This window comes from Akebia trifoliata, chromosome 4, assembly GCF_017979445.1.
Source record: "Akebia trifoliata isolate Shusen 1 chromosome 4, ASM1797944v1, whole genome shotgun sequence".
NCBI classification, from domain to species: domain Eukaryota; kingdom Viridiplantae; phylum Streptophyta; class Magnoliopsida; order Ranunculales; family Lardizabalaceae; genus Akebia; species Akebia trifoliata.
The window spans coordinates 27,074,354-27,099,886 of record NC_141378.1 but is presented as its reverse complement, the minus strand read 5'-3'; the positions used below and the strand labels follow the sequence as shown (position 1 = coordinate 27,099,886).

Sequence of the window (25,533 nt, the reverse complement as noted above, 5' to 3'; positions counted from 1 at the left end):
TGTTCCTTGACCCGAGTCAGATCTAGGTCGGATATAGTTTCATCCCTATATCTACCAAGATTCAAATGACATATTACTTTGCAAGTTGTATTATTATATTTTTTTAAGTCATTTTTCATCAACCAATAACGGTTGGGTGTAGTTGTCAAGGCCTCTCTTCAAAATAGAGAAGTCTTGAGTTTAAGTCACTATTTATCACATTTTCATAATTTTATTTGAAATCATCTTAAACGGTTTGACATTATCCAACCCGATCTATCCGAATCAATTAATTTTATCGGATTAAATCCAGACATGATTTTAATAAAATTAAAATGGTTCATATATGGTCTTAGTTAATATGATCCTAGTTAGATTTGGATATGGATATGGACACGCTTATATTCGGCCTATATCTAACACATTTTAAGACCTATGGTACAGTGCCAATGTCAATTCCTTCAACATGAACACCCTTGTCATTTAATTAACCAGAAGACGGGAATCTCCTCTTACATCCAAATGCGTAATCCCTATTTTTTGTGTTATAGATAAATGCAATAAAAATGCCTCGAACTTGGCGACATTATTCATGCAAGGGAAATCCAACTTGAAAGATAGAGATGTCGAGGTCAAACACCACCACCAAGGATGGTTGATGATCGATTGAAGTGCATGGTCCACCTAGAGTCTAGTTCTTCCATAAACACTTATTCTAGGAAGTCCCCAGGTAATTGATCACTAACCAACGTATGATCTAACCCCGAGAAGGCCACCAGCAAATCAGCAACTGTTTGTCCCTTAACTGTTTTAGGACGAAAGACATCAATGTTAAAATCAAATAGTTGTAATAACACAACAACAAAAATGGAAATTAGGAACAATTTGTAACCGTTCCTAAGACTGTCTAAAATGGTTGAACGGCCGTCTCTTATGAGGTGTCGTTAATGAACTTAAACGGTTGGAAGTCATTCTAGATATCAGGATTTGGAATGGTTAAAAACCGTTCCAAATCTGCATTTATAAAACTTAACGCATTAACACGAAAAAATACCTTAGACATCGATTTAAAATCCGATGTCTGAAAGACTGATGTCCTAAGTTTAAGACTTTAGGCATCGGTTGCAAACCGATATCTAAAGTGGTCATAAATCGATATCTAAACATTAAAAAAAATTAATTTGTTTTTTCTTCTACGCACTTATTACCCACGGTCAAAATAAACCCAAATAAAGAACATCAAAGCTCTCTATCATATTAATTTATACACAAAAAGAGTTACCATGAGTCATAATTTACAAAATTACCATCAATACTCTTAACCAACCATGCTTACAAATAAAAAATGCAAGCTTGGCCTACCTGAAATGATTGCCTTTTTTCAACTAAGATCAAATCCTTTAAACTGCTTAATGAAAATATAAAACACCACCAATAGAGTCAAAAAGCTTGCAAATGATAAAGGACACCAATAGAGTCATTTGGCCGATCACCCATGCGTAATTTTCTGCTCGATTCTTAAAACATCATCTTTCAGTTGCTTCTAAGAAGCCTCCCTTGCTTGAAGATCCTTTTGTAGATGATCTAATTGCTCTCCTAGCCTATTAACATGATCCTCATGTTCTTTTAGCGAACTATTCTTAGCATCTAATTCTTTTAACTAAGCCAAACACTGAAGCTGAGCTGACTGTGCAGAAGCAGAACTTGCATCTACAGTTGCTTGAGTGGCAGAAAGTGTCATCTTCACATCATCCAACTCCTTGAGGCACTGCATTATAAAAAACAATGTCCAAGGTAAAGAAAGAAATTTGCAGTACTCTAAACAAAACAAAAACAGACACAAGGGGCACATTTGAAGTAATGCTTCAAAACTCAACTTAACGTTTATAATCCATATGACAAAGCATCATATATGAAACTAAAGAAGAAAGAACACCCAGAAAGAGAAGGTAACACTACGAGAAAAAGCAGTTATACCGACAGTTAGATCCATCGTTATATGATCATAAGGCCGTCGTAGAATATTATACTAACGGATAGGTTTTTCGTCAGCACTCGTCGGAGTTGAGTGCATCGATAATTGTTTTAGCGACAGCCACATAAAATTACCGTCGTTATATCCCTTATTTTCTAGAAAAATATTGGTGTGAAAAATTAATTTTTCGTTAGTAGTTTACACATTTATGGACAGATATATTTGTCGTCGCTATATCTAATACCGACAGACTTGGTAAGTCCATCGGTATATGTTATTTTGTTTTTAAAAAAAAAAAACAACCAAATTCTGAGCTTGTGCAGGTCCGTACACTAGATAAAATTAGTTAATTGTGCTGATATATATCAATAAAAGTAGTTAATTGACATAACAAATTGATAGCACCCTAAATACCAAGTGGGCAAAGAAACAAAGAATATTTGTTATATCAAATCTCAAATTCTTGCCTTGAGAATTTCATCTAAATAGAGTCTAGTTAGCACCTACTATGCAACTTGTAGCAATTTACAATGGAAAATGGTTTTTCATATGGGAATGAAATGGAAAATATAGCACAAGAGGAGAATATTAAGTTGACAAAAATGGAAATTTAACATCACGGCTACTGAAATTTATAAAACACCAAAAATATAAGAAAAATCATAGCACCGCAAACCTCACGAATTTCCAGTGTGGAGCAAATGTGGCAGGAAATCATTGCCAACAAAGAAACACATGAAAATAAAGTCGTCCACAATGCATTCAAAATCAAACTCCAATGGAGGGTTAGGGATTCTCATTTCATATTCCAAGTACTCTCAGAGAGTCCAAATGTTGAGAAATTGCAAACATTGCATAAGTTAGGGAAGGAAGAACAACACAAAATTAGACAAATGCAATCATATGTACAAGACTTACCATCCTAAGAAAATTTCGGACCCAAGCAGGAGTATAAATTAACCTGATAAGGCTTTTTAGCCACGGTAGAATCTTCACCTTTCTCATCAAACTCTCCAGACTTTCTCTTTGCCTTACCTTCACAAGCTACTGCTAAATGACCCATCTGACTACACAAGAAGCATTTGTCTTGTTGTGCGGTGAATACAATATGCAAGGGTCATTTGAGAATATAGTTATCAACAGTTCAGATGGGAGAAAAATGTAGTATAAGAAAAAGGGAAAAGAAATGAGTGCTTCAAACACGACATAAGCAACCATCAATGGACTTGAAAGCATAAATATTATTTAGCAGCAAAAATAAGATCTGGAATGCCTCTTTTATTTACTGAAATGGCACCTATTCAACTAGAAATCTAACAAAAAAGAAATAATTTCTAGGCAAAATATCTTATTTCTTTTGATTAAACTAACATGTATCATGTATATCAAGCTAATGCATAACCACCATCAACCATGAAAGTCTAACTAAAATCTGAATTCTCACGCCATCAAGCACTTCGTGTAGAATGGAGGCATACTGACCTCTCTCAAGATTGAGAAATTCGCTTCATGAGTAGCCAGCGCCAACATGATTAAATATTCATCTTATGGTAAAGGACCATTAAAAGAAAATATTTAATGACAATTAGAGGTAAGAAAAGACTGGAAGGATATTTCCTCACCATCTTATCATGATTTACATTTCTGAAAAGAAACCAGATTTGCATGTGCATTGAAACACTATATATCCATGCAATATTATAAAAAAAAGAAGGGGTTAAGTCTGTACCAAACCATATAGGCAATGGCGCGTATTTGGATCATAACTATGAAGATTTCTTTGAAGATGAATGTAAGACATAACCTTTGTGATCCCCTTCACCAAGAACATTGGCATCAGATAGGATAACCCTCAAAGCAATTTAAATGATAAGCAAACACTAGGGAAAAAATTCATTAACCATAGTTAAAGAAGCATCACAAAAGAAAATGAAAGCATATAAATCTTACTAAATGTGACACTTCTAAAGTTGCTCAAACACGAAGTCATGCAAAGTCAGATTCACGTGCCAAAATGACCCTTGCTTAAGTTTATGAGTTACTAATCCCTACAATCACTTAAACTATCACCCATATTTTTACCAAAATCCTCTTAAATGGATCTTTTTTTGTATATTAGTTCGACAATCTCCTAGAGACAGGAAATTCGTTAACTGGTGGAAATTGGCCTCTCTACGTGTCAAATGTCCAGATATTATGTATGTAAACGTGTCAAATGTCCAGATATTATATACGTCATCCTACTACAAAACAATTCTTTGCTCTTTATTTGTTTTTCTTTTTTATTATTTATATTTTATCTCCCTCACTATTTTTAGCGAGATAGTCCTTACCTTATAGTACTAATCAGTCCAATACATTCACCCCCTCTTTTATATATTTCATGCCTATATGATGGCTCTCAAACCAACAATGTTTTTCTAAATTTCCACAACCATATTAATGAAAGAACTCTATTGCAACTGCTTTTTGGGAGCATAAAATTTTTCATATGATGCAGACTGACTTATCTACAATTAACCTTAACAGCTCAATAAGAGACATAATAGGTATGATTAATTTGGTAAGCATGAGGTAAGCAGTTTAATGGTTTCTGTATACAATTTGAAACCACATGACAACCCACATTCGATATAAGTTCTTAAAGAAAACAACAAATCAAACTACAGGCTTACTCTTCATTTCTACAAAGAGAAGGATACAAAACTGAGGAGTTGGGCACTTAGAACAATGTTAAAAGGGAAGCAACAAAAGTAGAACATGTTAAAAGGGATTACATTAACAATAGTTTGGGCACTTAGAACAGTTATTATGTCCCCTCAAACCATTAGATGGTCTGGTGAAATAAATTCTTCATAAACCTGAATGAAAAGGGAGAGAATATCTTCCACTTCTGCAATATCTGCTACCACCTGAAATAACTCCAGCCCTTTAGTAAAATTCTTCACTTTATGATTGGTTTAGCTTCAAGGTACCACCTTCCTTTACCAGATTCCATCTGAGGACCTAAATAATACATATATCAAAATAAATTATCTTAATTAACTAAAACTTCCTCCTCTTTGAGTAAAGAACAACATAGAGGAAAGCATTAGAAAAGAAAGATAACTATTGAAAGGTTTAGGACCCACAGACCCTTTGCTCACCAAGAAAATAGGATAGATGTTTCTATCTTAGAATGTGAGGATGAAGATGTTTGAATAACATGAGCAAAGTTAAGTACTTAAATATGAGTAAACTTTATCAATTTAGAGATTTTAATTCAGTTTGTTAAGAATTATTCCATAAACATTCCTCATATTTTCATTGGAAGATCAATAAGCTAGGCTACCTCGAATCAACCTTCTTTTTCTCTGTTTTCATATATTCTTTAATATATTTTCGCGACAATCCTATGGGAAATATACAGTCAAAACCCTAAATCCTAATTTTATTTAAGATGCAGCCTCAAACCATAATCTCACACAATCCATTATATAGAGCAAAGCCAAAATTATCTAACAATGTCAAAACCCAAAACCCTAGCTTTCTTCCCCAAATTAAAAGTATCTGTCTTCCTGATCAGAACATGGAACAACAATATTTATAGCTACTAATCTTTTCAAGATTGCATAAAATTTATTACGAATTCGAAGAATCCATCAAAAAATTACCAGATTTAAATCTAATTAACTTTAAAAGAGAGAAAAAAAGGAAGAAATCTTAAGAGAAGATTGAAGGATCGAACCTGCATAGATGTTGGTTGCATCAACAATTCCTTTGAAGAAGCTCTCAAGTAGAAAAGAGAAATCAAGCTGAAGAATGGAGAAATCGACAGAAAAGAAGCGAGATATAGATGAAGAAGGGAGAAACAAGTTTTAAGGTTTTGTGAGGATGGTTTTTGAAACATCGAAGATGAAGACCTTTGCGAGCTTTTAAACTCCCGTTCACATTTTTCGTTCCTGTGAGAATGTGAGACCCAAACCTATTATCTCGATTTCTTCTCTTAAAAAATACAAATTAAAACGGTTTTAGGTACTAAAACGGTTTAGTACCGTTTTTACTTAGAAACGGTTTTTAAACGTTTGAGGCCCTCATTTCTAACTAGCAATTTTCTTGTAGTGTAACCTTCTTTTCATTCGACCTGTAAGTGATGGTTTGGATAGTAAGTATCTAATCAAATCAGCCTTGGTGATGAGTTGTATCTTCCCCTCGAGTAGATAGTGTCGAAATTTCTGTACCTCATACATCAACAAGAGGCACAGGCGCTGGACTTTTGGGTACTTCAGCTCAGGTCCATTCAATGTTTTTCTTAAGGAGTACAGGGCGCTCAGCTCCTTCGTGTTCTTGAGTAAGTAAAATTTCCATCGCTGACTTGGTAGTGGCTATATACAACAAAAATGAGCAATGAACATCAAGGGGTGCCATTACTGTTGTCGATCTCATTACTTCTTGGAGTCATACGAAAGCTCTTTGATGACTATCCTTCCAAACAAAATGAGCCCCCTTCTTCAAAAATGAAGACATTGGTGTCGTTAATTGAGCTAAACCCAGTATGAACCACCAGATGTAAGAAACCTTGCCTAGAAAACTTTTCAATTCCTTGATGTTCTTCGGTGTAGGCATAGTAGATATTGCAGAAGACTTAACACCATCGACCTCGTTCCCTTTTTTATTGACAATGAATCTGAGGAAATGCCATACAGACACTCCAAATGCGCATTTCAAAGGGTTCATATGTATGTCGTATTGCCTGCATCATAGGAAGACTTTTCTCAATGTTTCCTTGTGTTTGTTTCAGCATCTACTTTTAACGACTATATCATCGACATAGTCTTCAATATCCTTGTGTAGCATATCATGAAATATCTGTCATTTCACATTGATATGTTGCTCTAGCATTTTTCAATCCGAACGGCATCACCGTGAAGTAGTAAAAATTCCCAACAGGTGTGCGAATGTTGTTTTTTCGGCATCCTCTTTTGCCATCCTGATTTGGTTGTACCCACTATAACCATCCATGAATGGAAAGATCTTATATCCTGCGATGGCATCGACAAGCAAGTCGATATTCGACGGTGGAAAGTCCTCTTTGGGGCATGCTGGATTTAAGTCCTGAAAGTCGATGCAACTTCGGATTGTCCCATTCTTCTTCTTTATAGGAACTATGATAGTCAACCATGTTGGATATTGAATGGGTTTGATGAAGCGACTTCTAAAAGCTTATTGATTTCTTCTTTGATCTGGTCATCTATCTCATGCCTGAAACTACTAGCTGCCTGCTTAATGGGTCTGGCATCGTTCTTTATGTTCAGCTTGTGTGTGGCAACTTCTATGGTTAATCCTAGCATTTCGGCATAGTCCAAGCAAATACGTCCTAAAATTCTTTCAACAAAGTTATTAATGAACCATGTTCCTCAGTGGACAAGGTTTGTCCAATGAAAATCGGATGGGGTGACTCTTCGATGCCAATGTTCACTTCTCCGTCATTGTCCCGATGTTGTTTTGTAATTCAAAAGTTCTTCTACTAGATGTTTAGCATCTAGATCGTTCGGGGGGAAACTAAAATCCTTTTTGTAGTCATAGCCAGTATTTCCTGGTTAGTCCCCCCCTCTGACCGTCATAAATTATCTACAGTTTTTTCCATTCGGGAGAGCAACTCTTGTCACTCGTCCCCTCTTACAATTCTCACCCCTCTGGGATACTTTCCTTTTCTATAAAAATGCATTTCGGTTTTGACTCCATCCTAGTAGTGGAAAAGCGTAAATCTTGTCTTCGCTTTTGCCCGTAACCGTCGACCCTTTAAAGAAAGTGGTTTCATCCAAGTGTGCGTCTTCGGGAGCGAAAATCTTATAGGAGGTGGGAATTTTGACCATTGCCTTGACACATTGGTGATACGTCAAACAGACAATAGTACATGATACGTGGCATCCAATTCCAATACGTGGAATCTAGTTGTCCCCTTGGCCAGTCCTCTAATTGGATATCTGTTTTTATTTGAGTTATCTTGCGACGGGGGATTCCAACTGCATCCAAAGTGGATAGTGGCATTAGATTTAGAGAAGCATCGGTGTCTACAAAACCTCTTTTCAGGTTGGGGCCATTAATGGTGACTTGTCACATACAAAGGGCGCAAGTGATCTCTACTTTTAGGGATATCTGCCTCTAAGAATGATATCACCTTAGAGTGCTTAATGTTCTTCATCACTAATTCTGGAGCAGGAAACTCTTGCTTCCAATTTGGATTCGCCATTAAGGTTAGGGCCATTGCTGCCTCAAAGCATTTTTTCTTCTGTGAATTCAAGTTGATCGAAGAATTGTTTGAACAATATCGTTTCTTGGACGTTTTGAAATGTTGCTCAGCTCGTTGTTAACTTCCACTCCCCTTCGCCATATAAATAGTATGAGAGTTCCATACCATTGTTATTTCCTCCATGGACGGTTGTAATTCGCCTGACGCTTGCTTCTCAGAGAAAATTCACCTTAAAGCCTTGAATTCTTCCATAGGATGTCTGACAATATGGTGAAAGCGACAGAACCTGGGGGGGTGTCCTTCATCCCTCAAGGAAGGCTCTCGTCTTACTGGGGGCAAACGGACGGCACCATCTTGTACCCAAGCTAGGAAGAGTTTCTCTACTTAATCAACACTACACGGAAAGTCAGGGACTTCAAAACTGTCTATATCTCTCCCCGTATTACGCCACATCCATTCGATAGCTTGCTTTCCTTATGTGGTCATTTGAGTGTTTCCCTAGCATAAGCTTGTGGGATAATCTGCTCCTCCCCCGTTGTTCAGTCCATCTTCCATTTTACTTCGTTGCATTCAAGTATACCCGACGCGGCTGTCCTTTTCATCGCTTCAAGTAATCTCAAGAAGCTTGGGATTTGAAAATTTTCTAGAATGGCTCTATATGTGATCATCAGCACATCTCTACCAATCGTGATTCTGAGACTGATTCGTGACAGTCCATTGCGATACTACGGAAGTGTTGAACATACTCTGTCAGGTATTCTCCTTGACATTGTTGCATCGGTCCCAAACCGACTAACGTTATTTGCTCTGTTACTAGAAAGAACCTTCGGTAGAAGAGATCCACCACCTGTCTCCAAGAGTGTACTGACATCGGTGTCAAGCTATTATACCAAGTATAAGAGCGGCTAGTAAGTGACTACCAGCCAAAAGGGTGAAAAAAAAAAAAAAAAAAACCCTCTTCAGCATTAGTTCTCCTATTTATAGATTTCCTTTATCTCTTAGATGCAATTCCTCTTTCTTTTATCCTCTCTGATTCTCCATCTTTCTTTGAGATCACTCTTTCCTTGTGCGCCCACCTTAGTTATTACAAATGATATCAACACGAAAGGACACAAGTTGCTTCACCAAAACCTTATTCATCCCATTCACCAGGTCTAGCTATTGTAACCATGCCACTCACCATCCACACCACTTCCGGAAAAAAAAATCACCATTATAGAATTATGAGTTTACAAAAATTACCCACGCACAAGACGACAGATAAACTCGAATCCATGATCTACTTATCTCCTATAGTCTCAATCTCGACACAATCTGAATCCACAAACCACAACACAGACTAAGAACTCTGACTTCTGTTGCTATGAATTTCTCAAATACTCATTAATATGGCTTGAAGTATAGGTTTGTGAAATTCAAGGTTTCTCAAAAAAATATAAAACTCTTTTTATTCAAAAAAAGTGAAATTAACTCTGAGATAACCTTCTATGTGCCTTTCTCCTCTCTTAAAAATGTAGCCAAAAGTCCCTTTTTATGGAAAGAAAAAATAAGAATATTACATGAATTACAATTGTTTAAATATTAGAATTTTCTGCATGAAAAATCATTATAACCGATTGATCACAGTGAAGATCAATCGATCGGAGTTTCTTGGTTGATCGATCGGTATACAATAAAACTTATAACCGATTTTTTCTTTCTTTCTTTCAATGAATTAAAAGTAATGGACCTTTTGTTTTAAAAACTTCTAATCACCCACGGTCTAATTTAATTCTACAAATCACTTACCATCCTAATTGGAATTGAATGGTGTTCAATAAGATCTTCGCTCTTCGACTTTGAGCTTGTGTGAGATTCTTGAATCAATAGATGACTAAACTCAAATCAGAAAAGAATCTCATTATAGGATGATTCTTTCCCTTCGGATAATTACTATATTTAGATAATGATAGATATAAAAATTGTAATCTAATTAAGATTAAATTTTCTCTTCTAATTTTAAGATTTTTATTTATTTAAAGGATTAACGACAATTATAAAACGAGAGGGAAAAAAGGCATTTAGGAGGAAATGGGATATGGACAATAGGAAAGTGGAGATGGACAATAAATAGTCCAAGGGATGAATACAATCATGTAATATTGGAATATGGATTATAATGGCATGATTCTCCGAGTCCGTGGATGTAGGCACTTTTGTCGAATCATGTAAAAAAATTTATAATCTTTCTTGTTTGGATTATATATATGTATGATTTGTTAGTAAATAGGTTGGTTTGTGATGCAATTAAAGAATGATGTATATGTTCGTCTGACTTTGAAGCAACTAGGCCGCTTCAAAATTTTGGTAAAACCCTTACAAAACATGACATGTGGTTTTTTATATTTATTTCACTCTTACATTTTTCGTTAATATTTGGGACACTCCTTGGAGACCCAATGTGTAATTCAAAGGAGAGGGTTCTACCGAAATTTTAAAGCGGGATGGTCACTTCAAAGATTTTTCCATGCCTAATGCATGAATAATATAATCAGATTGACACCCACATCCGATGTAATAGTCCCTATCCAACTCAATTTTGATTAGACTAAAACATCAATTGAAAATTATGTATTGGTTATAGAATCAACTATTTTATGTTAAAATTCAAATTAAGGAGAGCTACGATCTCAAATTCTCTCTCTTCTTTTAATATTATTCACAAACATTTGAAATATTAAAAGTCTAACACAAGTACGGGAAAAAAATCAACACAAATCGATTAAGATATTTTTTATTTTTCTTCTTAAGCACAAATCAATTGAGATATAGACTGTGATGTTTTCTCCAATTTGATGAACTAATCAAAGGTTGATTAGGGAGTGGTTCTATCCAAGAGAGTTTCAAAAACCGGACTGACCCAATAATCAAACTGGGTTAACCCGGATCAGGTAAGAGCACCCGTTCGGCACCCATTTAAGAGTTTAAAACAAAAAAAAGAGGGTGGAATGACCAAATTGATCCTAAAAAACATTCGATAGAAAGCTACCAAAAAATTTCATTATATAAATTGGTAGGGAACCTACTTACCAAGTATTTTAACAGTAAAAATCTAGGAGTGCAACTTGTTCGGTTTGATTCGGTTTGAGGTCAAATTGAAATTGAGCCGACATAGATCAGTTCCACAAAATAAGAATCAGAATCAAGCCAAATTCCAATGGAACTAAACCAAACCAACCAAAACCGAAATAAAATCGGTATGATCCGGTTCAATTCTATAGGTTGCCAATATTCTATAAATTGTAAGTAAAGTTTTTTAATGAAAAAACAAACATATAATGAACAAAAAAAAATTCATACAATAAATCATTAATCTATCTACAAAAAGTCATTAGTTTATTCATATAAAAAAATCATTAATCTATATCCCAACTCCTAAAACAATTCATAATTATTATTATTATTATTATTATTATTATTATTATTATTATTATTATTGCATAAGGGTTTGATTCTATAAAAGTTTGATCCGAGAGTTGAACCAAATTTGATCGATTCCCCATTTCCGTAATTCAGAACCAAACCGTAACTTGTTCCAAACTGAACCAAACCACCTCAAAGCTATCAGTTTGGTTCGATTCTCGGTTTGAACTGAACCAAGTTGCACACCTATAAAAATCTACCGAGTCCTTTTAGGTATCAAAAATTCATTGTAACTGAACAGGAGCCTACCTAACAATAAAAATCAACCAACCCCTTTCAGGTACATTTGATAAGATCCTACCGAATCTCAATTGGAGAACACGTACTAAGCTACCGAATGAAACTTGAATTTTGTTTTCTATTGCCGATATTTCATAACCCCTTCGATCAGGAATTGAGGTTTCCAAGACTATTTCTAAACTAATTCGCAAGTTCTAAGGCCTAAGAGTATTATTGCTTCTTATATAAAAAAAAAATCCCCCTTGAAACACTAGTTGATGAAAAAAGAAGAGAAGTTCAACTGGGGGTAGTGAATGTGTTCAAGACCCTTGTTAGCTAGCTTCCATTTAATTCTTGAAAACCTCACAAATTTTTTATTATTTTCAATAAAAGTATTATTCTCCAGGTTATAACTGTTTTGAATAATTCACAAATTTTAAGTTTGAAAATAATAAAAAGCATTTTTTTACTTCTATGAATTTTTATAAAACTCTGGAAAAAAAAATGCTACTATAACTTGTTGTATGTTACAAATTGTAAACTTGTAAATAGTGATTGTAACAATACTAGTCGATTTTGAAGCAGCCATGCTTTAAAATTTTGGATTATTCCACGTTTTTACGTAACAAATGTCTCTAAAATAATAATATGGCCCTCTACATTTATTTAATTATTCCTTAATTTTCAAAACTGGTGATTTTTCCCTTGACTTTGGTCTTCTTTTAAAAATCAATGGAACAATAACCTTGATGTCCACATTATCACCACCATCACCATTGACATCACCATCACTATCATATGACCGAACTTTTTAAATGAAACGGATAATACATGTATGAAACATATGCCGCATATTTTCCCTTTATCTACTTTTTGACCAAATTTTAGAACGGAGCTTTTGCAATCCAAAATCGAATAAACTCCAATTTTCCACGAATGAAATTTTTGCAATATTCCAAATTGCTAACAAGGTTCGAGTCAATATTTTGGAGACTAAATAAAAAACCGGCACAAAAGCATGTGTTGGGTGCCAATAGCGTGTGAAGAATTCAGTTTGTTTCTATAGAATCAGTGCCTCAATCATCAAACAGACTTTGAGGCCAGTTCAGAAAGCCAATTCAAATACAAAATTTTGAAGAAAATATAAGATTTCAACAATGAGATATCTTTGATAAACAAAAATTAAAAGCAGAGTACTGTTATCCTGCCACATAAAATAAATAGTTCTTTACCTGGAATACAAGCAAATTATTTTCTACCCCTAGAGACGAAAGAAACTATATATAATTGAACATTTAATTGTTTCAAAAATAAACAAATCATATTTTTAAATTTATATAATAAATTCAAATCGACCACATTTTTAACAAATTGTTGCTACTTCTTTGAACCTTGGTTTTTTAAATTTTTTGTTACAAGAAAATTTCCTCATGAAACAGAAATTGAGATCATAAAGACGATTTTTGTGCAAATTGAAGGTACACCACCTTACTAAAAAAATTATTTGTTAAAAAATAAATAAATAAAAATAAAAATTGGCAAAACCCAAAATGATTTCCTTTGGATCAAAGACCATTCCTGTCGTTACTTGGGAGTAAAGTAGCATAAAACTCTAGAGAACCACCATTGCTGTTCTCATATTTAATAAGAGTCGTGATAATAGGACTCCCCCACATGGTATACCCTCCAGATGTGGAGATGTGGCATGTGTTAGAACCATAGATTTTTGCCTCCCATAAATGTGTGCAGTTGTGTATCCCAAGGCAAAAAAGATCTATGATTTTAACACAACACATCAAAGAGTTTTTTTTTTTTTTGAAGTTTACCACATGGGGGAACCAGAAAACCATTACTCTATTTAATAAATCGTTTGAAGACTCCCTAGTCCCAACCAAGATTTATGGGCTTTGGTCCATATATACCGTGCATCATTTGGAACGTGCACATCACAAGAATATTTTTACAGGGCAAGGGGAGGCTAACAATGTCAAATCATAGGAAACAATGGCCGCAGGCAACGGCAAGAAAGAGATACATAATCAACATGGAGAACTAAACGCAGATAGAAAAAAAGACATGCCAGCATTTAACACACGCAAACAAGCTGGGTTGATCAGTATTATTTTGCCGAATATACAAGGATTAGAATGGTGTGTCCAACTGTGGTAGGCAGGTGATATTGGGCACCACAGCTTGGAAGGTTCAATTGTTCGCATTGGGTGTGACAATACACATAAATCTGTTTGGCTGACCTTTTATGCTCCCATGTGGAGCACTACCCACTACAGATTATGATCCGAACATATGAGCCAGCCAACTAGTTTCTCAGGCAATGAAGTTTTAGATATATTTATAATGCGCCATCAACAAATAAGCACTCAAAATGATTCAAATCTGCTAAACATAATAAAAGATTCAAATCAAACCAACCATTCATGCAAATTCAAGGATGTAAAAACCGACAGTTTGATCCAGACATGCATTGCAGGCAAATGTGTGCCAATGAAAAACCAGTGCTAGAAAAGATTCACCACAGAATAGCCGATAAGTTAACACCATGGAACAGATTGACCAATTCTGAAAAAGTACCTCTAGATTTTTTTTTTTTTTTTTTTTAAAGGGAGGGAAAAAAATACGAAACCTCAAATAGTAAACTACCACTAGACTATTATAGAGGTTACTAAATTACCTGAGCCTTATATAAATCTGCCTAGCATCAAATTCCTTAGTGATGAGCACCGTACATCTGAGTTGAGTCATATTGGGCATATCCGGGCTGTGGTGATAAATTTTTGACATAACCAACTGGTGCACTTCCAGGAACACCTCCGTAACCACCTGATTGAGGCATTGGTTGGTCGTAGCTAGGTTGGTTTGAGGTCGGCTGCACATAACTAGCCTGGCCACTTGGTTGGTTCGAGGTTGGTTGAGCATAACTTGCCTGGCCGCTTGGTGGTGCACCATAGACTGGTGTTGGGGCACTATTGTAACCTGAATCAGCAGGTCCTTGGTAACCATAACCCACATTGTTAGTAACTGGCTGCTCACCATAAACCGGTTGGGAAGATCCATATGAGCCATAACCACCACCAGACTGACCTACTTGAGCATACCCAGGAGCCGGCTGACCACCTGGTTGACCATAACCAGAAACAGGTTGGCCACCTGGTTGACCATAACCAGGAGCAGCAGTGAGAGGTGAAGGTTGATTGTACCCATCGTTTGCAGTCGGTGCGACCCCATATGGATATGTTTGTTGTGTAGGCCCACTCGATGCATATGGGTACGTTTGCTGAGATGACACATTTGATCCATATGCATGGGTTGATTGAGGACCCTGATAAGGTACATCACCAGGTTGACTACTCCTAGGTGGGCCATAAGTTTGAGGAGGGGGTCCCTGTGATGGCATGCCATAAGTTGGTGGTTTAGTGTATGGTGGCTGCTGGGGATAGCCTGATTGAGTGTTAACTTGTTGCGGGAAAGCCCCGGGCTGAGCATTTCCATGTCCTCCGTAATTGGGTTGTGTCAAAACTTGGTTACCGTATTTCGGGTCATCGTACCCATGCCCGTAACTTTGTTGTGGAGGTGCTGATTGTGAATAAGTGGAGGGCTGCCCATAATCTGGACCGTGTGGCTGTCCATAGTTGTAGTTCACTTGAGTAGGAGCAGAAGCGGGTGCAGGGGCACTGGAAACTGGGACAGCCGGCGGAGCATCGGCTACATGGCTGCCTCCTTGTCCATAGTAATCATAACCACCACTTTGAGGAGCTTGAACAGGGCCTGAAGGTCTTTGATCCCAACCACCAGCATTAAAGCCACTCCTTGGAGGAGGTTGCTGTGGAGGGTAGCCACCATATGTTGGAGGTGGAGGATACTGAGGATTCTGAGATGGATACATTCCTCCTCGCTGTTGATAATCATGGCCTGCCGTTGGTGCAGAATGGGGGGCACGAGGGCCCCACTGAGGTGGACCAGTGGGTCCACGAGGACGATAGGTCTGCTGCTGGTTATACCCGCTAGAGAGAGGTGAAGGTCTCACAGGCTGATCAAAACAAATAACCAAAATATACCGATCAAAAATAAATTAAATTATAACAGATAATTATGTAAACAGGCGAATTTCCTTGGGAAAATGATTCAATGAAAAAAGATAGGGGACATGAACTTCGGATTTACTGCTCCTGGTTAACAGCACTGAAAAGCTCTGAAATGGCATCTTCGTTAAAATCGAAAAATGAAATGTAAGTAAAAAATCAAATGAACAGCATTTCATGACAAGATTGTCTTCTAGTTACCGTCCCACAATTAATGAAATAGTATGGAAAACAAAAAGGCATGAGTTAATTGTAAGCAATCTTAAATGAAACATTAAAATGGATTGATAAATCCTGTATGAACATCACATAAACAAGTGTCTATCCCCAATAAGAACTTCAATACAGAAAATGTGGAACATTATCGATCTACGTTATTTCATTAGCAAGCGCCAATGTGCTCAACATTCCTCTGAGGTGCAAGACCAATTTTTCACCCAAAAAAAAATCTAATAGGTTGAAAAGTATTGAGAAAGATGGAGTTGATTTGGGAATCTTTAAGATACTTCATACCTAGAACATCATAGTTGGTGGCATAGAGAAAATAACGTCATGTTGACTTATGAATCTTCAAGATATTTCTACTGATGTCCTACAATCTCTTTGGGAATCATCAATTCAAGATTTCTTAACTGCTCCAGAATCTTCAGAACTCCCACTTGCAACCATAGTTGCCAGACAATCATTTATCATATAATTAACTCCATACCTTTTGAGCTTGTCAGGGTAAAATAAATAATTTTTACCAAGGGAGAAAGGTACATGAGAAGTGGTTAAAAACTCACAATGAGTTCTAGCCTGTAATTAGCAACTTTTAGGGTTTAAAGAAAAACTTGAAACATAAGGTGCCAACCTCGGTGAGGTGGTAAACTGTGTGGCAATACCACAGATATGGCATCAAAACCCCACTTTCATACGTAAAACCTATAAAAAGAAGGGCATAGAACATCTAAATTCAATTCTTGCTTCATTTCATACACAAATTCCCAAACTCTTCCTAACTACCAGGCCACCTTCCACAATTGAACACCCACATAGGAGAGAAATAATTCAGTTACTATTTTTAAAAGAAAAAGAGAGAGCAACACCTTTAAAAGAACAATACAATCGGGAGGTGGCCAAGGAAATCGTCCTAAAAAAGTAACTCTCCCATAATGGTCATAACACAAGCAAAAGAACCGACTCCCACCTAAAAAAGAATCTTGCACCAATAAAACAATAACTCCAAAATATTTATGGTAAACTGCTTTTCTTTGCATTCTTTGTCAGTAAACACCCTGGTATTCCTCAAACAAAATAAAACCCCATAAGATCCTCTTTTGCGATCCGAATAGAATAGGAGTCCAACATAGAAGAAATCCCAAGGCTTGATGAATACAGTTTCCAGTCAATTTTCTGTACTGTACCAAATATAAATACATACTTCAAATTTATTTAACAATATTTATTGGCACCTCCTTGGCTCCTCTTTTTTTTCCTACCTGTTCTGTCTCAGTTCATGTGTCCACAACTCTTATACTTCAAAAACTTTAGCCGGGGAAAGAAATTATCCTTCTCATTCAATTTGGATCCACTAAAATTTTCCCCCACAAGCATTGTTTTATTGAAAGCAAATCTTGTAAATCTACAGTGTCTTCCATCAAATGGAGGGAAAAGTTTCATTTTTTTTTTTTAATAGGTAAATGCAACTTATATTAAATGTGGTCGAGAAGACAAACAAAAAGAGTACACAAATGAAAAAGCGGACCAACCTAAATGACTAGGACAATCTACATACCGAATTCCATCTCCCCATGAAATCTTCATAGAAGACTCCTTTAAACTCCACAAAAACTTTACACCAAGAAAAGAGAACCTTTAAGGTATGTTTGATTGCATGGAAAGTCACTTTCCATGGAATTTGAAATTCATGGAAAAATAATAGTGGAAAATAGGTAGGGCTGGAAAATCAAATTTCATTGTTTGATTTTACTTGGATAAAATCATGGAAAAAATATCTAAGGAAGATGAAAAAGAAGAAGAAGAAGATGAGAGGAGAGGGAGAGGCTTGGGGGCGGAGAAGAAGAGGCTTGGGAAATGATAAGAGGGATGGGGGGAGGACGTGGTGTTGGTGGCGGCGGAGGTAAGTGCGGAAGAAAATGATGAGGAAGAAAAGGGATGAATGTGCTAGTGCTGGTGGTGATGATGGTGGTGGCAGCAAAGGTGAGGGAAGGAGAAGACAACGGAGACACAGAGAAGGTGGCTGGAGATGGTGATGATAGTGACGACAATGATGATGACGGAGACGGCAATGGTGACGACGGCAAGGTTAGTGTAATGGTTGTGATTGTGGTAGTGAAGAAGAAAATATTTTGGGAATGAAAAATATGGGTTGATTTCACTTTCCCACCCATATGGGTGGGAAAGTGAAATCCATGTTCTGGTAGACTTTTTGATTGGGGTGGAAAATCAATTTCCATGGAAAAATGCAATCAAACACATGAAAAATGTCATTTTCCATGAAAATTGATTTTCCACCCTATTTTCCATGTGCAATCAAACATGCCCTTAATAGAAACAAAAATCTCCTCTAAGGAAACTTCTAACCCGTCAAAAACTCGGCAATTTCTTTCTTTTCACAACCCCCAACACACCACGAACAGGATGATGGACCACAAAATTCGTTTTGTCCCTATAAAAGAAGCTCCCAAGCTTGGCCAAGAATTGAAAAGGGACTCCACAGAACTAGGGAGCCTAAAACCCACGACACCAAATAAACCCCAAAAGTAGTTCCAAACCTTTGAAGCCCATGCACAATGTAATAAAAGATGACTAGCTGATTCCCCATCCCCATCCCTTCTACACATAACGCAAAAGTTTGGTGCACATTCTTAGAATAAGGCATCAACATCAATACTTCTTTGATTAACATTCTTTGGTCTTTTATCCTTGTTCCTAGAGTACTTGTTCTTCGGGTAGTCCATCAAACTTTGTTTCTGATCCAAGAATTATTTCTTGAAAAAGAATAAAGTCATTAACATTATTACAAGTTAAAAGGGTAGCATTTTGCCTATCTCATTTTTTTATTTTTTTTTCAAAAGTAGTTATCAAGAACTCCTAAAGCATTTAACATCATGATACACTGATTTCCACACAGAAATATCAAAAAATGATAAGACATTGAGAAGAGGAATATAGCATCACCAACTGCCATTTCCAATGACCTCAATAAGTCTGACATTTAATTGAATTACAACTCATAACATGTTTGCATATATTGCAGAAACCAAGTAATAAGATAAAAGGGAGGACGAAATTTGACAAGTTAACATATAGACAACACATGGAGAATATGCATTTCATGATATTTAAAACCCGAAGTAAGAAAATTATAGAATGCACATCTTAAAAGACATGTTCACTTTCAAAATTTTCATGTATCTCAATGACGATCTAGGGGTCATACAAGTTATGCTAGATGTATAGCATCAGATCACATGTTGCACATTCTTATCATAACAGACATATTCTTATAGACTAATCTTAGTTGGAATACCGAATATTTCACAATTTGAACCACACTTCAACACAAATTCTAGGACAACATATAACATGTTGGAATGTTTCAGCATAGCAATAGGAAGATATTTCGTGAAGTTTGATCCCAAACACACTTTAAAAATGATGACCCAAGTACAACATCTCTCTTCTAACGCATGGCTTATGCATAGAACATGTGGGCACTAAGGCGATCACTATACAGTCTTAGTACATCATGATTTTTAATTCTTAAATCTAAAAGCAATCTTACCCACTATAAAAATTCCGCAATCGTGAGGTTTAATGCCAGATACCTCTCTTCAGTGGATGAGAATGAAGAATGGATGCCTATAGGTACACCATGAAACCAATGTTGACCCCATGTGAAAGGCAATAGCCAAATCTGCATTGTGAAGCCAACCAATTCGAAATCGGCACCTTCAAGATAAATAAACCATGGCAACCGATATCTTAGACTGAACTTAAGATCTTCTTAACTACATTCAAGTGACCTTCACATGGATCATGCATCAATATGGCAAACCCTTGTTAAGCGTGTTATTCAAGGAAAAAAAAAAAAAAAGCTCCCATGTCCCATGGTAAAGTTATGCAATATTCTCCCTTCATCACATAAAATAATGCCAAAGAACAATGACAAGATGAACAAGTCATCAAATGTATGATGGAACTATGTTGGGCATGCTAGTCATGTCAAAGTTTGTATACAACCACATTGCTTTGACAACAACAAACACATAGAAAGTTTCTAACTTAACCAGTCCAAGAAAAACTCATGAAACAAACTGAGGCCAAAATTTTCAACCAACAGAATAAGGTAGGACCACTAACATTCAGAGTTGCATTTTGTTTTGCGTGAAATGCACAAATTAGATTAATGGGTAATATCTAGAATACTCATTTACAACCCCATAAGTTCAGAGGTTAAAAGAAACGTAATATTTCAACCGAGAAATGTTTCATGGTAACGGATCTAGTTTACGTGAAATGCGCAAATTAGAATAATGGGTAATATCTAGAATACTCATTTGCCAGTATCAACCAACCCCATGAGTTCAGAGGTTAAAAGAAACGTAATATTTCAACCAAGACAATGTTTCATGGTAATGGATCTAGTTCATGTAACATTTCCAGATGATTGAATAAAAAACAGCCTTTGTCTAGCATATGTCAGCAGAATCATGTCGTTCACGTAACAAGCTTCATGATCAAGGTTACACTTTGCACACGCTTCATAGCAATCAGAAACTCAAAGTTATATAGGGCCCACATATCATGTTTCTTTGTTTACCTATGTGAGTCCACTGACAGCTACTCACCTGATCTGAAGTTACAATATACACAGATCTTTATTGTGAAAACCTACTTCTAAATAAATGTTATAACACGAGCTAAGCTGCAAAAAGATGGTGACGCAATGCTAAAACTTATTATTCAGTCACATAAATCAGCAAGGCCTTGCAATGTAATTAGGAGTTAGGACCATCAATTTCAAGGAAGCGAGATGTCAACACTTGATAGATGGACGAGTATAACATGAATCAACACAATGCATAAACAATAAAAGATAACCAGAAGTAATAAATAATCAAACTATCAGTTATGAAAATAAGAAAAATACACAACAATCAGCATAAGACATGCAAGAAATAACTTATTCAAATTTATAACCCAATAGTCACACTTTACTTGCTTTTGATATAGATGGTACTGATCGTCACAATTCAACATGCACAGAACATGCATTCAAAAAGGCAATTCTAGTTTTGATAATAAAAGAAAATAGTAAACTGCACTATCGTCCCCCTGATTTTCCTGGAATTTCTGGTGAAGGAACATATTAGGCCTTTAAACGAAAGAAAGAGCAAAAGCATATAGAAGCTCCATGATTCTGAGTATTCTTCGGCATGCTGTGTTATTTAGTTATACAAGTATCTGAATAACACTATACAAATTCAACTAAAGATATTTTTGTTATAATCAACACAAGAAAAGGCAACAGATAACTTGTCATCAATCAGAAATACAATCACAAGAATGTGTCATTCACAAAACAAACCTGATTCATGACCTCCTTTATCATTTCTCTTGCCATCTCAATCTGTTTTTTATCTCCAGTCACTCGCACAGTTCTTTCCTTTGATTGATCACCTTCAGGAAGATGTTGCGGTATGAGCTAAAGAAATAAAAAAAGGATGGTTAGCATTTGAATTACCCTATCACTCTAAAGCATATTCAATGTATCAAGCTTTATTTTATACTTTTCAACAATAGCAATGTCTCACGATATCAACTACCTGGATGCGTGCTCCTGATCTTGTTTGCAGGTTTTTAATGGTCTCTCCTCCTTTTCCAATGATCAAACCTACCTGTATCAAAGATATAGATGAATATGTAAATGATCCAAGGAAGAAAGACAGAAATATAGAATGATAATAACCAGGAATACAAAAGTCACCTTTTCATTTGGTACTTGTATATGAATTTGCTCAGCAGCTCCACTGGCTTGTACTGTACCAAAACCCCTAGCAACAAGGGAAGGGGAACCCCCTGCATCAGCCTGCAGAAATACATAAATGACTTTGAGAAGAGATCACACACACACACACAATAGAATCCTTTCTTCCAGGAAAGGGCTTGAACCGGTAGAACTCAACCTTGTTTAGAGTTCAGACGATATGGATTGAACAATATGGCTAAAAAATATCACGACAATGCTACAAAAGAAGAGAAGTGAGAAAGTAGAGATAAAGCTTAGTCAAACAAACAGTATTGAACCTCTGCAATAACATCCTTTATCAGTTTCTCAGCTTTATTTATGTTCTCCAAGGTTCCTATCAATTCCACAGGCCGGGTCGTAGCATAAGGATCAGCTTCAGCATCCCTTGTGATTTGAATCTTTGCTCCTGAATTGAATTGCAGGAACCGGATTGTATCCCCAGCTTTTCCAATGAGAACCCCAACCTGCATCAGATGTACCCCAAGGTGATCCTTCAGAACATTCTTAGTAACAAATAAAAGGCAGAAAACAATTACCCATTGATCGATGACAGCAAAAAATCTGAGGAGTTTAAAGGCTTGCTCTTTCAGGATTAGATAGGGCCTTGCTTGTAGTGGGAGATTAAGAGCTTTTTTTGTCTTTCATAGAGACTACCTTGTCCTCACTTTTATCAATAAAATTCTTTCACTTATCAAAAAATCATTGTTTATTTATGTATTCTAAGTACTCAAGTATTAAGTTCTAACTAAACTGTTCTCTGTCGTGAAGGATTCAATATGGATTAGAACCAAGTTCCTAGGTTTGGGGGCATTAATCAAGAGTGAAGGTAAATAGTCTACAATAGCATTGAGAAAAGCATAAAAATTAAACAAAATAAATAGCATAGCACAACTTTACCCATAAAAATTCACCTTATTGTTGGGAACCTCCATTTTACGAGACATAGTCTGAACCTCCACTAGAGGAGGCTGCTGCTGTTGTTCAAAAGAAATATCTCCTTGTTGTTGTTGGGGAATCTCTGTAATACGCTGTTGAAGATCCCCTCCTGAGGGATGTTGTTCGTCCACTGTCTCAAGATTCTCAACAGAGACTTCTTGAGCCTCTTCTATCTGGGGATCCTCCATGGACGGATGTCCCACATTCTCTGTATGAAGATTCTCCACTGTCGTAGGCTGAGTATTTTCTACCTCAATATTTTCCATAATTTGGTTTTCGTCATTCTCTATCGGTGTCACATCTAATTTCTGAGTTTCATGACCATTCTCTACAGCTGAGAAAAAGAAAAATCTTAATACTCGAATAAGTGAAAATTTGGTCCTTAGTAATAGATAACTAAATCTTAGAATCATCTTAATTCTTGAAAGTTTTTGCTCTCTCCAACCAATTCAATACAGCATAGTTACAAAAAAATTCCATTTTTTCCAAAAATTCGTAAAATACTCCGAATAAAAGGGACTAGCCAATAAAATCGACAAACGAAAAAATTAATCAATGACTTAATCATTAATCATGGAATATGGTTACATTTTTACCCTTTACCCTTGAAATTTGATTTTCTTTAACATTCAAATCTCAAGACATAATTTTTAAAGAAACCCAAAAACATTATATTCCTCAAAATTGTCCCAATTTTCTTAGTAAACTTTCCTGAGTTTATCCTGATTAACCGAATTGAAGCCTGACCGGAAAAAACTATAACATTTAATTTATGCGTGAATATCTGGTCACTATTCCAAATGTGAAGGCAGGCAATGTGTACAATAGGGTAATTGTTGAACAGAAATATTTTATAAATATGCATTTTAACATAAACAAAATTATAAACAATATGCATACATATTGCTACTGAAAAAAAATAGAAGAACAAAGGTTTTATGGATCAACATTAAGGCAAGCCTTACTACCTTAGTAAGATTTCAAATCTTACTAAGGGTTGTTGAGCTCACCTTGTGGCCTCCAAAAACACGATCCGATGCCATAGGGTTGCAGAGGACAAAATTCTATGAACTTTGAAAAAATATGATATTTTTCACTGTTAAATTTTAATTTTAAATTTGGGAGATCGGTAGGCATCCATTTTCAAAACCTTGGATCAAGACCAAAAAAAAATTGGATTTGAGTTTTTCCATTAAATCTAGGTATTGCCAATGTGATCATCCATTTGAGCTTAAGGACCCTTAGTTAGATTTGAAATCTTAATTACTAAGTAAGGAAAGTGTTTTTCATCAACATTCCATACCACTTCTTTGGAGTGGCACATATTTCTCTCCGCGTCCAATTTAGACCCACCCATGGACAACAACAGTTTTAATGCCATTTGTCCACATCACTCCTCTATGTATTCACATCCACATCCACTGAATTTCAAATCATTTTTCAGGAAAAAAAATGCTAAAAATTCGTCTCTTCTTGTCACAATGCGGGGGCTTTATTGTGCTAAAATTCTCCATACAAGATGCAGAATCCAAATCCGTACAAAAACCCTGAAATGAAAGTCTAAAAACCTAACAAAGAATCTGATAAAATCCGCAATAACAAAACAACATATCATATCACAACAAAATCAAACAAATAAACAGAACGATACATAGAGATATAGAGCGAAAGAGAAAGAAAAATATACCAGAACCATCGGATTCTTCCACCAAACGAGGTCGTTTCACTTCAGGGGAAGATTTCAGAACCTCGTTCGATTTCGAGTCCTCTTGAACAGGATCGGCTTGCAGCGGAGGACTCGACACAACAGCAGATTCTGATGGAATTTCTTGAGCCTCCAAATCTTCGAGCTTTCTTTTGTGATCCAAAGCAACAGGGCTCACCGCCGCTTCTCCTGCTACTTCTACTGCTACTGGTACCTCTTCTTCCGCCATTGATGTTTTCTTTGTACCTGTAAAGATCAAGGATATACCCTAACCCTAGAGAACAAGAATCACGATGTAGGGTTTCGAAGGACTAAGGAGAAATGTTGGGATTAGGTTTTCGAAGGATTCCGAGTGTGGTGCTTTGTGCGAGAGATAAGTGAAAGAAAGGAGGAAGACAAGAGAGAACACCAATATATAGGGTTTAGAAGATTGCCTTACAAAGGGAGAAAACAGACCGTAAGATATTTTGTTTGTCCCCATCTTGGGGATAAGAGCATCGGTTTTAGAAACCCGGCATCACCGAATTGACTCGAGCGGTACATCTAGCTTTGGACGAGCCAAATCATTTCCATTGCTTTAAAATTATTTATTTATTTCAATATCTTTATTTTTCTTTTTGTGAGTGTAGGTTGGAAAGATTACCTCGCCCTGACTAAAACCTCAATGAAAATCTCCATCCTAACTCTTGTAAAAAGTCTCAAATCTGAAAGAAATTTCCAGATTAAGACCTTTTGACTGAGTCAGAGATTGAATCAAAATTCCTTTACCTATGTGTTAATTTTAATATTTATAAATTTGAAAGAGTTCATACTCTTTTAGCAACTTCCTTGGCTTGGCGAAAATCATGAGATCTTCTCTTATCTTTAATCCCCTTCTTAAATTAGGAAATT

The 25,533-nt window shown here is 36.1% G+C and overlaps 2 protein-coding genes across 16 annotated transcripts; both read right to left on the bottom strand.

The window, feature by feature from the left end:
* Positions 1-1,213: 1,213 nt before the first annotated feature.
* On the bottom strand, positions 1,214-8,207 carry LOC147404627 (5'-3' exoribonuclease 3-like). Of its 14 annotated transcripts, none has more exons than XM_086440656.1 (5): positions 5,682-6,717; positions 4,732-4,960; positions 3,684-3,770; positions 2,916-3,021; positions 1,214-1,747 (listed from the first exon to the last, which is right to left on the bottom strand). In XM_086440656.1, coding segments are annotated over exons 2-5 (303 nt in total). In that variant the 5' UTR covers positions 4,734-4,960; positions 5,682-6,717; the 3' UTR covers positions 1,214-1,639. The 14 variants fall into 14 exon arrangements, 7 of the variants coding, with proteins under 7 accessions (XP_086296782.1, XP_086296783.1, XP_086296784.1 ...); XM_086440657.1 differs by having other exon boundaries at positions 2,916-3,017; positions 5,682-6,700; XM_086440658.1 differs by having other exon boundaries at positions 2,916-3,017; positions 4,816-4,960; positions 5,682-6,700.
* Positions 8,208-14,317: 6,110 nt separating this feature from the next.
* Positions 14,318-25,077, bottom strand: LOC147404626 (uncharacterized). Of its 2 annotated transcripts, none has more exons than XM_086440652.1 (7): positions 24,625-25,077; positions 22,913-23,271; positions 22,280-22,465; positions 21,960-22,061; positions 21,796-21,870; positions 21,561-21,677; positions 14,318-15,912 (listed from the first exon to the last, which is right to left on the bottom strand). In XM_086440652.1, exons 1-7 carry the CDS (start codon positions 24,869-24,871, stop codon positions 14,593-14,595), a joined length of 2,406 nt encoding a protein of 801 aa, XP_086296778.1. In that variant the 5' UTR covers positions 24,872-25,077; the 3' UTR covers positions 14,318-14,592. The 2 variants fall into 2 exon arrangements, with proteins under 2 accessions (XP_086296778.1, XP_086296779.1); XM_086440653.1 differs by having other exon boundaries at positions 21,799-21,870; positions 24,625-25,076.
* Between the last annotated feature and the right edge of the window lie 456 nt (positions 25,078-25,533).